The sequence below is a fragment of the Theobroma cacao genome, chromosome 4 (assembly GCF_000208745.1).
Source record: "Theobroma cacao cultivar B97-61/B2 chromosome 4, Criollo_cocoa_genome_V2, whole genome shotgun sequence".
NCBI classification, from domain to species: Eukaryota; Viridiplantae; Streptophyta; class Magnoliopsida; order Malvales; family Malvaceae; genus Theobroma; species Theobroma cacao.
In genome coordinates, this window is record NC_030853.1 from 8,642,900 (window position 1) to 8,659,753 (window position 16,854).

At 35.4% G+C, this 16,854-nt stretch overlaps 1 protein-coding gene across 1 annotated transcript; it reads left to right on the top strand.

Annotated features, from left to right (window-relative positions):
- Window positions 661-1,950, top strand: LOC108661560. Its single transcript, XM_018118989.1, has 2 exons — window positions 661-799; window positions 1,385-1,950. The coding sequence occupies exons 1-2, from the start codon at window positions 661-663 to the stop codon at window positions 1,948-1,950; spliced, it is 705 nt and encodes a 234-aa protein (XP_017974478.1).

A 16,854-nucleotide genomic window follows, 5' to 3' on the forward strand; every position in this document is an offset into this window, starting at 1 on the left:
CGTACTATGAGAGTTTGTTGTGTGTGTGGTCAACCTGGACATATTAGGAGGGATTGCCCAATGGCTCATCAATCACAAGGTTCTGCTCGTGGATCCACCCAGCCAGCTTCTTTTACTTCTTCAGTTGCCGCCTCATCTAACTGGGAGGCTAGTGGATCAAGAGGTAGAGGTGTTGTTACTTCCTCTCAGGGCAAGCTTTCTAGGTCTGGACGTTAGAGCTCCTCCAGTAGAGGCTAAGTGAGGGTATATGCTTTAACACCCCAGCAGGCCTAGACATCTAATGCAGTGGTCTCAAGTACTCTTTTAATTTGTAATATGGATGCTCGACTATTGTTTGATCCTGGTGTTACCCATTCTTTTATTTCTCCATGTTTTGCACTTCGTTTGGGTAAGGATCGTGTTAGGAGAGAAGAACAATTGGTGGTGTCTTCTCCTTTAAAGGAGGTATTTGTGGCTGAATGGGAATATGAGTCTTGTGTAGTTCGAGTCAAAGCCAAAGACACCTTAGACTTTGACGTGATCTTGGGAATGAATTGGCTATCACCCTGCCATGCCAGTGTGGATTGTTATCATAAATTGTTTAGATTTGATTTTTCGGGTGAACCATCATTTAGTATTCAGGGGGATAGGAATAATGCTCCAACCAATTTGATATCGGTCATGGCTACTAGAAGGTTATTAAGACAGGGTTATCCAGGTTACTTGGCTGTTGTGAGAGATACTCAAGCGAAGGTTAGAGATATAAGCCAAGTGTCGGTGGTGAATGAGTTCATGGATGTATTTCCCGAGGAACTACCAGGTTTGCCTCTCGAGCGAGAGATTGAATTTTGCATAGATTTGATTCTTGATACTAGACCTATATCCATACCCTTATATAGACTGGCACCCACGAAACTTAAAGAGCTTAAGGATCAATTAGAAGATTTGTTGGATAAAGGCTTCATCCATCCTACCGTCTCACCGTGGGAAGCACTGGTTAATGAAATCAGCTCATTTTCTTCTTGTTAAAACTACATATGAAGCTGCCCAGTACACCCAGCTTTATGTAGATGAGATAATATGGCTGCATGGCATTCCTATTTCTATAGTATTTGACATAGGGCACAGTTCACCAGTAGGTTCTGGGAAAAAATACAAGAAGCGTTGGGCACTAAGTTGGATTTTAGAATGGCTTTCCATCCCTAGATTGATGGACAATCTGAACGGACGATACAAGCATTGAAAGATATGTTGAGGGCTTGTTTAATAAACCTTGGGGTCAGGTGGGATCGATAACTACCCTTAGTGGAGTTTGCCCACAACAACAGTTTCCAAGCTGGCATCCAAATGGTACCATTTGAAGCATTATATGGACGGAGGTGCAGGTCACCCATTGGATGGCTAGAGGTGGGAGAAAGGAAACTCTTGGGGCCTAAGTTGGTGCAGGATGCCACCGAGAAAATACGCATGATTCGTCAAAGGATGTTGTCAGCACAAAGTAGGCAAAAGTCATATGTTGATAACAGATGGAGGAACTTGGAGTTTCAAGTGGGGGATCATGTACTTTTGAAGGTCTCACCAACAAAAAGGGTAATGAAGTTTTGCATGAAGGGAAAATTAAGCCCTCGGTATATAGGACCCTTCGAGATTTTAGAAAGGGTTGGAGCAATGGCATATCACTTGGCATTACAACCAGAGCTTTCGAATATTCACTTCGTGTTTTATGTGTCAATGCTTAGGAAGTATAACCTGAATCCATCTCATGTAATACGGTATGAAACCATCCAACTGAAAGATGATTTGAACTATAAGGAGCAACCGATAGCTCTCCTTGATCTGCAAGTTAAAAAGCTCCGTTCAAAGGATGTAGCCTCAGTTAAAGTGTTATGGGAAAACCACACCAGTGAAGAGGTAATGTGGGAAGCTGAGGAGGAGATGCGAACAAAGTATCCACACCTCTTTAATATGTAGAGGTACGCTACCTTGTAGTTCAATTTAAATTCAGGGACCAAATTTCTTTTAGTGGGAGAGAATGTGAAACCTCAACCTTCATAAACTCGTAACTCGAGGTAGAACTTATGTTTAAAGGTTTAATTTGAGCTAATGATGCTAGTTTTACATTACTTATAATTATTTGATGTCGTTATAGGAGTATGATTAAAAAAATAATTTTAATTGGTGAAGTAAGGTGCATAGTGGGCTATTGCTCTATTTGCATATGTTTCGGTTTTTCATGCATATCTCCCACTACAAAAGTCCAAATAACATGATTTTTGAACCATCCGAAATCTAAGAGGCAGGGCTACAACTTTTATGTTTGCTACTTTTCCTAGATTTGACGGAAAGGTGGTCAAAATCCTTATCAAAGAAAAAGTATTGTGCTAGTATAACAGATTTGGACAGAACATTTGAGCGCTACGACGCTGAAAATTGAGAGCCGCGGCCCTCACTGTAATTTTCACAAATAACAAGTTTAGGGAATTTTTGAAGTTAGGACTTTTGGGGGCTACTTAAGGGACCTCTTTCGGAGGATTTGGAACTTTTTCCCAGTGTCAAAAAAGTAAAAAGATTGCACAAGAAAAATAGGAAGACAAGTGGCCTTGTTAAGGGCATTATTGTAATTGCACGAGAAATTAGATAAGCTTTAACTATAAAGATCTCATCTTTTCCAGTAGCTTCCACAATTCTTTAGCAACTTCTTCTTCTTCCTCCTCTCATCTCACGTTTTTCTCCGCTTCCATGAAAGTTTCTCTTAAGCTTCCATCACTGTTTCAAACTAACCTTAATTTTCGTGCTTTACACACCCTATTATAGGGTTTTTCATACTCTTTTACTCCTTCACCTTAAACAAACCCTTAAAAATCTTTCTTCAATACTTTCTCTCACTAGCTGAACTTTGTAGAGAGAGAAAGAAAAGTTTCATGATAGCTTAAGGACTCTTGGGAAGAAATTTCATTACCATCCACCAAGGTGAGTGATGAATTAGGATTAGTTTTATGTTATTGATGATGGCTAGTAATTAGAGTTATGAGTTGTGTTATTTGCTGAAATTGTTTATCTATTTCTAGTGTTACTAAAGTAGAGAAACGAAATAGCCAATCAAGTGGTAATTGGAAGGTAGATAGGAAGGGATATTGAAGCTTGAATTGGGAAATAGCTTTCGGAGTGATATTAATGTAAATTGGATTGGCTGTGATGTTTTTGTGCGTGACAGGTTCCAACAAGGCCCCTCAGCCCTATTTGGACCATTAGGGAAGTTAGAGTCGATTAAAGGTTCAATAAGTACCAGTGAGTGAACTTGAATTAAAAAGGTTTTTGGATATACACATGTATGTTTGATTGAATCCCCTAAAGCAATTTATTGGTTTTATCTTCAAAACTCACACAAGAACAAGCCCTTATGAAATGTTTTTATGTTATGAAATGGGTAGTGTGATGAATTCATATGTTTCTGTATAATGTNATATATATATATATATATATATATATATATATATCAACATTATACAGAAACATATATATATATATATATATATATATACTATGTCATAAATGGTACCATTGTGTGACAAATGCAACCGTGCATGTGCTGGATGAGTGTGCACTTACCGGTGATGATGGTGGTGAGCGAGATAGGTGGTGATACTGCCCGTGTGCACGATGTGGGGGGATGTACATGATGGCATTAACTGTGCATGATGTGGAGGGATGCACACGAGCTGGGTGAGATGAGGTGTCCGGCTATGTTCACTATGTGGGGGGATGCACATGAGCTGGGTGAGATGGGATGTCCGGCTATGTGCACGATGTGGGGGGATGCACATGAGCTGGGTGAGATGAGATGTCTGGCTATGTGCATGATGTGGGGGGATGCACATGAGCTAAGTGAGATGGGGTGTCCAGCTATGTGCATGATGTGGGGGCATGCACATGAGCTGGATGAAATGTGATGGTATACTTTACGTATATTCTTAAGTATATGTATACGTAATAGAAATATCATTATTATAACATGTGATTATATGGCATGATGAATCTTAAAAGTTTCCCATTTACTTGTAAATTGATTTTATTGTGACGAGAAACATTCCGTTTATACTGCCTTGCTTGGATGATTGCTGGAAATTTCTTCTCTTTCTAATTTCATGCTGAATATGGTTCCTTCATCATTAAATTATTTAATAACTAGGGGTTTAATGTAGGGATTTTAATAAGAACTTGAACTAACTTGCATTGTTTTCAAATAAGTGCATCATGATTATCAACTTTCCTTATCGTTGCTGGTTTCTTTCTTATGTTTACTCATTGAATTTGTACTCACTGTTTTCAATTTCATGTTTTCATATTCGGAGGCAATTGGAACCTAGGCCGAGGTGTCCACGTAGTTTCGTCTCTTTGGTAGGTATGTTGGCATTCAGTAGCCATCCCTTCACCTTGGTCATTCCATTGGAAGCCTAGGGTCATTTTGTTTGTAAATACGTACATGTGATGTAAACAACTAAAATGCAAGCCTTAAAGCATATATGTATATTTTGATTGGTAAGCCACCATGAGTGGCAATGGTTAACATTATTTGGGTTAATGTGAAATGCAGTTTTGATTGCTATATCATATTAATTAGGTTCTTATAGATTGGAAGTAAGAAAGGTGACTTTAAGAATAGTTGATGGAATGATGAGCAGGATTATATAGGCTTTGCTTGGGCTTGGTGGGCTATGCCCATTGGGTCCATGCGCTTGTCACGGCTTAGAAATCGGGTTGTGACAGAGTTGCTAACCTATATTTCCCAAATTATTTAGAAGTCACTTCTGTTGTTCTTATAAAAATGTTTATCTTAACTGATTCTTTATATTCAAAACAAACACATTAAGCTCAGGCTCTAATCTAGGTTACATAAGACACATAGGTAAATTCTAATTCTATAAGCAAATCAAGTTAACTAATCAACTAATTGAATTTGAATATGGCAAATCTTAACTAGAAAAATTAATCAATAAACAAGCTTAAGATTAAAATATCCCTCAACACTTCATTTGAATTTTGTCTATCTCTCTCTTAACTTACTAAATGGATTGAGTTGCTAACTTAGAGTTCACAAATTATTGATAGGTCTCTTTTGATGTTCTTATAAAAATATTTATCTCAACCAATTCATTATATTCCAATGAAAATTGAATTAAAGACAAACTTATCAAGCTTAGGCATTAATCTTGGCTACATAAGACATATAGGCATATTCCTATCTCATATGCAAATCAAATTGCCTAATCAACTAAGTGAATTTGAACTTATGCTATTCCATCCTTGGCCTATACTAAACTCCTTTTTCCAAGTTGCATTTAGGTTTCCTGCTCAATCTAATTGGTGATCAAGCAATCAAAAGCATTAAACACAAGATTGGAATAAATAACTCTTATTCCATTAATCATAAGTAAGAGAGAAATTAAAATCCAAACTACATGTTGAGTTCAATTGGAATCCTAGATAGAGAAATTTAGTTCATGATGAATAATAAAAACATAATCTAAAGAAGTTTAACCATCAATAAAAATCAACAAAATCCAAGAAGAAATAGAGAAGAAAGGAAGACTAAAGATTGTTAGGTCTTCGATCTTCAATCTTCCAAGTTTTTCTTCACTTTCTTGAGTGCTTTATAGTCACTTTTTCTTCAGAAATACCTAGCTTAAATGTGCCCTTTAATTACTCTAAAATTGTCTTTAAATAAACTTCAAAATCCTACTTGAAATCAACTTTCGAAATTTATGTTTGAGAAGGAAGTTCTGTTGGCGCTGCAACATTGACTTTGTGATAGGAAAGGCATGATTAGATCATCAACGCAGTTGAATAACCAAAAAATTTAAATAAAATAAAAACCATGCCTCCTACCTTAGGATCACCTTAGTTGTTTAATGCAAAGTTAAGCACCATAAAAAATCAGAAAAAAATTTACCTTTCCAAGTGATATCGTGATCAAATAGATTCCTTTTGGTGACAAAACATGAACACCTTTTGTGTTAAAGAATCCCAGCCACTCAATCGCTTGGCCTCCAATGTTGCACAGATGATTGCAACGGATCCTTCTCAAGGAGAAAGCTTTATTCCACGGGCTTGTGCTAGTAAATGGACAACGATTTGTCCTCTTTTCTTCTTTGATTTCTAGCAAAGAATCAAAGAAGAAGTTTTCAAAAAAAACGACTTATCAAGAGTAGCGGCCCTCAATAGAAAAACCTTTTTTTTTCCTTTTGTTTTTCCTCTTTATTTTTCTCTTTGTAGAAAAGAGTGGCTACAATGTGATATTTATATTTAGGTTTAACTTATTAAAATTTACAAAATAAGTCCTTAATATTATAACAATTACAATATTTAACCAATACCTAATTAAACTCTTTTAATTAGATCTTTAGTAGTTAAAACAAGAATTTGATTTAAGTCTAACTTAAATCATCACACTCTCAATTTAATCCAAATTGCAAGCTTTGTGTGTGATCCATTAGGTTCCTAACATGTTAGCAATGGAATCAAATTATAATATTATTAATTAATTAATTTAAATGAATCATATTCAATTTTAAATTAACTAATTCAATTCCATAGACCATGATTGGCATCTAGCAACGCATCATGGCCACTTAATTGTTAGGAGAGTCAAAAGGTTCTTTGACAACCTTTCAGTTTATAGTTTTTTAGTGTAATTCATTCCCTCATCATATATCTCAGAGATGATAAGAGTTTGGTGCAGTGCCTACTCTTATTGACCTCCATAGTTGTTCCTGCAGTTAGATCATTAGCTTTATGGAGACCTATAAAACTCATTTCATAATGTCCTAATCACCTTGGGTAAAGATTTGATTAAGCTAATATCAACCAAGAACTAATGAGATATTTCCCCTTGAGTCACTTGGGATGATGATTCCTATCTCGACCACTCATTTGCCTTCATATGCTTCATACTATACCCAAAAACATCATGTTTTGGCATCCTTAGTTAGGTACCTGTAGGAATAAAATCAAAGCATAGTACTCCACATACAAGACAACCTAGTGTCTCATGTCTTAGGAGTAGTTACACAACTGATACATGAGAAGTATTGCATAAACACTTGAGTGAGGTACCAAATGCACTTCACATGGCAAGTCATGTTCAGTGAACTCGTTCTCCCATGGTAAGCACCCACATGCTAGTTTCAAGTATTTCTTTACTTCAACTTATAAGAGCGATTGTTTACTTCACAAGTAAGGAACATAACATGTGCTGATCTTTGAGCATTATTGATGCCCTGTCTCAATAATACAATAATCAAGAACTTTTAGGAATAATGCTTTAATGCATAAAGATCTCATAATAGTATCCCAATACAATTCCTTTGCAAGGCATATATAGTTCCATGGGCTTTATGTACATAAGTACAAAAAGTAATTAAATCATAAACTTATGTATAAAGAACTACCTCAATGTTATTATGAATAACAAAATGTCATACATGAATATCTCAAAATTGCAATTCCTATACAACCACATATTGGCTTGTAGGGCTTATGCTAATAATCTCGCATAAGCACTAAAGCCAATCACCTATGTATCTCATACCATTGTTCTCCACATTACGATTATGCTTTTGTTGGGATAGTGCTTTAGTGAAAGAATCAGCAATATTATCGTCAGTGGGTATACGTTTTATGCAAATGTCTCATCTTCCAATGATCTCCCTAATCACATGGTAAAACTGCAATATGTGTTTAGATTTTTTATAAGACCTTGGTTTCTTTGCTTGTGCAATGGCTCCATTGTTATCACAATAAAAAGGTATTGGATTAACAATGCTAAAAAACCACATCTACTTTAGTGATGAACTTCTTAATCCAAACTGCCTCTTTCGTTGCCTCAAACATAAAGATGTATTCAGCCTTGATTGTACAATCTGCAATTGTTTCTTGTTTGGAACTCTTCCAACTCATTGCACCTCCATTGAGTGTGAACACATATCTACTTTGTGACTTTCTATAATCTTTGTCAGTTTGAAAGCTTGCATCCGTGTAACCCCTAACTTGGAGTTCACCTCCTCCATAAACCATAAATACATCCTTAGTTCTTCATAAGTACTTCAGGATGCTTTTCATAGCTATCTAGTGACCTTCACCAGGATTAGCTTGGTATCTACTCGTGACACTTAGAGCATAAGATACATCTGGTCTAATGCAAAGCATCGCATACATGATAGATCTTATTGTTGAAGCATATGGGATCTTATCCATGTGATTTCTCTCTTCTTTATTCTTTAGACACATGTCCTTGGAGAGATAGATGCCTTGTGACATAGGCAACTGTCCCCTCTTGGACTCCGTCATGCTAAACCTCTTTAGCACTTTGTCTGTGTATATGGATTGGGAGTGTAGTACCTCGTATTTTGATACGGTAGCTAATAAAGTTTACGGATGCCAATTGAGGTTGATTACTGAGTTAAAAAGGGTAATTCAAAAGTGAACTTGTGAAATCTCAATCTTCATAGGCACATAACTAGAAGTAGACGCGATAATGCGGACTATTGGTAATTTTGTCATTTCTCTTGGTGAGCCCCTCAAAGTAGTTTTCCAATATTATTAAGGTCCAAGTAGGCCTAAGGAATAGTTTGGGATAAAATATTTCGCATGCGAAAAAATAATAATAAAATAATAATATTTTTATCAGAGAAGAATTTGTAGGATAAAAAGTGATTCGGAAGTCAATTGAGGCATAATAAGGTATTGTGGGTGCCATGGAGACAAGAAGAGACAAAAGGAAATTTTTTAAATAAAATAATATTTTATTAATAAAATAATATTAAAATATTAATATTTTATTCAGTGTCAAAATTTTTCATGAAGAATGAGTATATGGTCAATATAAATGGGGGAGAAGAAGAATGAAAGAATTTTGGAGAAAAATGACGTTAATGGGGCCTCGTGTCTTTATTATTTAAGATAGCACGGGCAAATAAATATTTTAAATATTATGGAGACACTGTGTTGGAGTACAAACTTCATACTTTGTTTGTACATGTGTAGTAGAAGGTAATAGAAGGAAATTGGAGTTAAATGAGTGTTGGGAGGACTAAATTAAAACGAAAAAAAACAAAAAGGGTAAAATGGTCATTTTGAACCCCAAGTCAAAATTTTAAGTTTTCGTAAGCCCGAGTAGTTTAGATCATTGTGGACCTTGTCCTAGTGTCAAAAGAGTAAAAAGATTGCACAAATAATTAAAGAAGAACAAGTTAACTCGCTAAAAGGCATTTTCATAACTTTTAAGGGAATTGGATAAGTTTGTGTAAAGCCCAACCTTATAAAATACTTGTCATGACATACATGTGATCATAGCATGATTGCATGCTAGGAAAGTCCCGAAAAATTTACAAAAGTAGGTATTGTACCTAGAGGTACAACAAAGTTGATTTAAGCCTCGAACTATATCAAATAGAGAATTTGAAATGAAATTAAGGATATTAAAGTACCATAATGGTTTAATATGGTGATTTGGAGTTCAAGGATCAATTTGGAGTCAAACCAGAATTTTCACTATCTAGGGGTAAAATGGTCATTTGCCACCTAAGGACAAAATGAGAATTTTTAGAAAATATTTTTTGACCCCATTTGACTTATTAGAGTATGATTTGAGTATTGGAGTATGATTTGAGGTTAAGAAGTGAAAAAAAATGTAATTCCGGTATTTTTCAAAGCATAGGGGTAAAATGGTAATTTTACCATCCCAATGGCAAAATTGTAATTTTACACCACCATGACATTTGTCAAGCTCTAGAATTCTACCTATTATTATTTTTTGCTATGGATAAATATTAGAGCATTTGTGGTGGTGAGAAAAGGCGTAAAAATTAAGTTAAAACAAGTGGACCAATAAAAAGGTGATATGTGTCAAAAATTTAATATTTTTATATTGCCATTTAAAAACCAGCCCACACTCTTCCACTCAGCATTTCAAGGCTGACCAGCACATGCAGAAAAGAGAAGAAAAGAAAAGAAAAACCCTAGGGAGGAAAAACTAAGGAAAAATTGTTGAATTTTCAAGAAATTGGTGACTAAAGGTAAGATTTTTAATATTAAAATTGAAATTCATCTTGCCCATGCATTCTTTTCCATTTTCCATGAATTAAATTCAAGTTTTCATGAGGGGCAATATGCTGGCTAAATTTAGAGAGAGAAAGTTGGTGATGAATTTAGTTGAATTTCAAAGTAATTTAGTGTTTTTAGGTGTTTAGTTACATTTAGTATGAAAATTAAGCAAGAAATCCACATGCCCATTATAAAACCTACATTGGCTGAATTTTATGGGTGAGGATTGATGATTAATTTGGTTGTTTTTCATGCCATTTAGATGTATTTGGTGCTTAGGAATACCAGAAATCGAAAACGGGTACCGAAAAATTTTACTCGCGTTAGTTAGCAATTTGCACCATAATGAAGGATATTTTGGTAATTGCACTTACAATAGATTTTTATTGAAGTGTGTGGAATTTTGGGGAGTACTAGGAGTGCAATAAATTAATTGGAATCAAATTGGATGTTTAGATCGATTAAATAGTGTATAGTGCGCGATAGGCCGAACACCTCCTGTTTCATTGCATGCATTCATATAGAACATAGAATAGTTTTGTGACGATTTAGCATAAGTATATTAAATTTCCTGTTGCACATTATGTATAAGTGGTGAGCCCTCGGATAAGGGTAAAGGTATTACACCCGAGGATCGAGACTAGGAGTGTTGTAAATTCCCGTCAAAGTGAGTAACCACTGTTCATCTTATCTATCTAAAATATTTTTACAATCGTTTTTATGATTTTAAGAATATTGAACCTAAATGAATTTTATGTTCTATGACTAGTAATCGATTTAAGGAATAAGGTTTATGAATTATTTTACAATTCAATAATGTTTTTGAAAATGAGAGTATGTGGAGACCAACCTTTGATGTTGCCTATATATTTAAGTTCACGTACCAATGTTTGGAATTGATGATTTATGAACTGATACGTGATGACATATGTGGCAGAATTTTTGAGTTGTGAAATATATAAACTGTTGTTTTCCTTTGACAGGCTGGGTAGTATTATGTTAGCCACGTTATGCTGTCAAAATTTTATTAATTGGTGGGTTATTTAATTAGCCACTGCAGTAGGCGGGTTTCCGTGGACCAACCTATTAGAGGGGCACGATAAACCCCATTATATTTACGTTAATATGAGAAGCTCGGAGGATATCTCCTAAGGTACGATAGAGTTCACTTTACGTTGAACCACCACTTGAGGATGAACTCTGTCAACGCTAAGGGATGGCTAAATTATGTTTTTATGAGTAGTTGTTAACTTAATAACCTTGGTGGACCCAGTTGAATGCCTCAGCCAAGGTATCACCGAGTATGATTTTTGGCACGAGCCAAGTTTTTAAGAAAATTATAAGTCGAGATGTGTATTATAATGAAATATGTTGTTTTATATATATGATTTGAAACAAGTACAAAATGTTGTGGATTATGGTATGATGAAAAGTTAACTATCTCCATTTACTCAGCTTTAGATATTAATGACAGACTTTGTTTACTCACTGAGTTTATGAAACTCACCCTTTCTTTTTTTTAACCATTTCAGGTTTAGGATAATCTGTAGGCAGTCGATTTCATCAAGGATCTCTTTTGGACTTACTTCCTTGGAAATCGTAGGTCTACATTCTAGCACACTTTTGGTTATCTCGGGGTCCATATGCCACTGTAGGATAATTTTGAATACCTAGTTTACTATATTACTATGTGTATGAATTTATTTTGTTTTCACGCTACAAAAATTATTTATGCATAGTTCTATAAAAATTGTTTTATAATAAGAAAATGGAATATATTATCGAATATTTTTATTTAGTCTAATTAGCCAACTTTTCACTCCAAATGGATTATTTAGATTACAAAAATTTATTTTTAAATGGAAATGGATATCTTTCTACCATACGTTATATTTTTATCAGGTTTCGAAATTTTTAGGTAAAAATGACCAAAATACCCCTACGTGGTCAAAATTTTATTTTGACTGTTTTCGATCTAATATAGTTTATATTCTCTTAAAACTCGATATTTAGTAACTATTGCTCACAAGGGAAGTGGAAAACTGATGCAAGAGCCTCGCGAGGTTTTGATTGACATACTAGGTAATGAATATTTACCGAGACTTCACGGCGATTGTCACGGCCTCGAAGGGAGTGCCGGGTCATGACAGTTTGAGCTATAAATATCTTCTCCTTCCAACAGCTTCTTCTTCTTCCTCCTTCCATCTCATGTTTGTTTGCACCTCCATGGAAGCATGGTATGAAAACTTCATAACTTTCTCTCTCTAGCTCCAATTTTCATGCCTTTGTGCACCTTTTCATAGAACCCTTGTGCTCTTTCACTCTTTTACTTCAAAACCCTTGAAAAAAATCTCACTTTTATACTTTCTCTCACTAGCTAGGTGTTTAGAGAGAGAAAGAGAAAGAAAACTCCCATAATAGCTTAGAAAATTTATTGGAAAGAATTTCAAAGTTACAAGCTACCAAGGTAAGTAGTGAATTAGAATTTATTTTTTTGTCATGGGAATGATTAGTAAGTAGACTTGTGAATGTTGTAGTTGAGGTTATCCACTCATTTTAGAGTGATTAAGGTAGTGAAGATAGATAGCCATTTAAATGGCAATTGGAAGCTAGCTGAGAGAAAACTTTAGACTTTATAAGTATGTGAATTGACAAATTGGTGATGCTAATGTGATGATAGGTTCCAACGAAGCCCCATCATCCCATTTGGACAATTAGGGAAGTTAGGATCGTCTAAAGGCTCAAATAATATCGGTGAGTGAACTTGCGTTTCAAAATCATTTTGGGAAATATAATTGTGTTTTGTATGAAACATTTGAATGATTTATCTAGCTTTTCTTTAAAAATTTACATGGGGAACAAGTCTTTGGTGAAGTATTTTTATCTTGTGAAAATGTGCTATATAAATGGTTTATGTGTTATCACAATATGATGATATGTATAATATGCATTGGGTGTTTCTTTTTTATGTTGATGTAGACCCGGCTATGTGCGAGTAGGAGTGCGCATACACCAATGATGACCTGGCTATGTGCGAGTAGGAGTGTGCATACGCCGATGATGACCCGGTTATGTGCGAGTAGGAGTGTGCATAAGCCGATGATGACCTGGCTATGTGCGAGTGGGAGTGCGCATAAGCCGATGATGACCCAGCCATGTACGAGTGGGGAGTGCACATGAGCTGATGATGATGGGATGGTGTACATGATGATTAATGAAGTGGGGGGGGTGTACTTGTTGATATATGTTTATATATGTATATGGGATAGCAAGTTTATGATTATAACATGTGATTGTTTTAAATGTTGATAACTTGATTATTGTCAATGTGTTCACTTCGATGTGCAATATGTTAGTGATGGATTTTGTGGCATGTTAAAACCCTTTAATTGTCATCTACCCTGAATCTCGCTTCAGTGAGAATGCATTCTCGCTGCAGCGAGAAACTCTCAGGTTTTGGTGCATTGCTTTCACTTTGATGAAGATTTTGACCACCTTCCATCCAAACTGGGAAAAGTGGTAAACATAAAAGTTGTATCTCTACCTCTTAGCTTTCTAATGGTCCAAAAATCAAGTCAATTTGACTTCTGTAACCGAAGATATGCAAGAAAAATTGAAACACATGCAAACTGATACTGTTTCTCGCTACAGCAAGAATGAACTTCGTTGCAACGAGAAACATTCTGTCCTACATGCTACCCTATTCGGTTTTTGACATATTTTTCACCCATTTAACTTCGTGGATTGATCATGGGTTGTTGCAACACTATGAGGTTATTAATCAAAGTTTGAAATGAGGGGTTTTTAGTAACAAATTAAATCAATTGCATTGTTTTTGAAACAAGTGCATCATGATTTCCAAATTCTTCCTATTGATTGCTTGTTCCCTTCTTATGTTCACTCACTGAGTTTCGTACTCACGTTTTTAAAATTCATGTTTTCAAATTTAGAGGCAGTTGGGACCTAGATTGAGTCGCACACATATGCTCGTCTTCTTGGTAGGTACTATGGCATCTTAGTAGCTGTATCTTCACCCAGAGTCACTCCGCTGACCGTCTCAAGTCTATTACTTGTGAACATGTATATGTAATGTAAACTACTAAGAGTCATGTTATAAATGAGTATGTACATGTTGGATTGATGATGACAGTACTTTGATATAATATAAATATGAATATTCAGTTGTTATAAAATATTACTGGAACATTTACTTTTGAGAGTTACAACACTTCATTTCAAAGATGATGGATGGGAATGATAATCGGAATTGCATAAAAAGGCTTGCTTAGGCTTAGTGGGTTATGCCTATTGGGCCCATGCACCGGTCATGGCCCAGGAATTTGGGTTGTGATAGAGAGAGACCTAGCAACTCTTTAGATCTATCTCTATAGATCTTTATTCCCAGAATGTAGGTTACTTTTCCCAAATCCTTCATGGAGAAGTGTTTGGATAGCTAAATTTTCGTAGATTGCAACACTGGTATATCATTTCCTATGTGCAATATGTCATCAACATAGAGCACTAGGAAAATTATGGCATTCCCACTAGCTTTTTTATAGACACATGGTTCATCCTCATTTTTTATGAAGTCAAACCCTTTTACAGCTTCATCAAAATGAATGTTCCAACTCTAAGAAGCTTGCTTAAGTCCATAAAAGGACTTTTGAAGCTAACACATCGTGTTAGCATTAGCATTGGATATAAAACCTTCAGATTGTGTCATGTACCCTTCCTCTTGCAAGCTTCCATTAAGGAATGCAGGTTTTACATCCATTTACCATATTTCATAATCATGGTATGTAGCAATTGCAAGCAAAATACTAATGGATTTAAGCATAGCAACTAGTGAAAAGGTTTCTTCAAAGTCAATACCTTGTCTTTGTTTGTAACCTTTTACTATCAGTCTAGCTTTAATGGTCTGCACCTTACCATCTACATCGATCTTTCTCTTAAAGACCAACTTGCACCCAATGGGTTTTATCCCTTTAGGTGGATCCACTAAAGTCCATACTTGGTTGGTATCCATGGCATCCATTTCAGATTTCATGGCTTCTAGCCATTTCTCAGAATCGATGTCCAACATCACCTCTTCATAGGTTGTAGGCTCATCATGTATGGGCAATGTTGTGAGACCTCAACCTCTATAGACCCATTACTAGATAGACGCAATAACATGGACCAAGGGTAACTTCATCATTTCTCATGGTGAGCTCCTGGAAGTTGCTTTCTAATGTTATTAAGGTCTAAGTAGGCCTAAAGAATAGATGAATGATGGTAAAGTAAATGAAAAGATAGAAATATTGATAATTTCCATAGTAGGGGTAAAATGGTCATTTTACACCTCGAACCTAAATTTTTAAGTTTTCATGAACTCGAGTACTTTTAGACTATTATGTACTTTGTCTCAGTGTCAAAGGAGTAAAAAGATTGTATAAAGGAACGAAGGAAGACAAGTGGCCTTATTAAGGGCATTATTGTAAATTGTATGAAAATTGGATAAACTTTAACTATAAATATCTAATCGCCAACAACTTTTCTTCAGTTTTCTAGTAGCCTCTCTTTTTCTTCTTCCTCCCATCCTCCTCTCCATTCCATGTTTTTTCGCACCTTCCATGGAAGTCTCCCTTGAAACTTTTATAACTTTCCCAAATTAGCTTCTTTTCTTATGTTTTTCTACACCCTTTCATAGGGTTTTTCATGCTCTTCCACTTTTACAACTCAACAGCTTTCCAAAGTCTCTCTTTAGTACATTCACTTACTAGCTAGACGTGTAAAAAAAGAGAGAGAGTTATTTCCCTTATTAGCTTGAAGAATTTTGAAAGAGAATTCAACTACAAAAACCATCAAGGTGAGTATGAGTTAGGGTTAATCTCTTTAGTTGTTGATAATGTCTAGTAATTAGATTTGAGTGTTTTATTGTTGAGGTTGTTTATTCATTTTTAGTGTGACTAGAGTAGTGCAAATAATAGCCATTAATAGTAGTTGGAAGCTAGTTAGGAATGACTAGTAGAACTTGATTTAGGAAATAGTTTTTGGAATGGTATTAATGCCAAGCTGGGTTGATGGCGATGTTGTTGTGTGTGATAGGTTCCAACGAAATCCCACACCTCCATTCGAAACATTAGTTGAAGTTAGAGCCCACCAAAACATCAACAAAGACTGGTGAGTGCACTTACATTAAATGTTTTGGGGTTAGGGTTTATGAGTTTGATGGAAACAAATGAAACATGTTATTTGACTTTCTTTAAAAATGCATGGGAACAAGCCCTTAATGGAACAATTTAACGTTGTGAAATATGTAATGTGATGTGATGAATCCATGTGTTCTATGTTATGTTTATATATATATATATGTTATGCCTTGGATGGTATCATTGTGTGATGAGATTGAAATGTGTCAATAGGGAGTACACATGATGATGATGATGATATTGAAATGTGCGAGTAAGGATAGCGCATGATGATGATATGGAAATGTGTGAGTAAGGAGAGCACATGATGATGATATTGCCTTGTGCGTGTAGGGAGTGCACATGAGCTGAGTCAGGCGGGGTGCTGTACATGTTTATATATGTTTATGTATGTATATGTGATAGAAAGTTTATGATTATAATATGTGATTGTATTTTATGTTGAATCCCGCATGATGAATCTTGAAAATTGCTAATTACTTGCAAATTGTTTTTATTGCAGCACAAAAATGGACTTTTATTGCAGAAAGATCCTTTTTACTCAAGTGGCCTGTTTCTCGCTGCAGCGAGAATGCATTCAGTT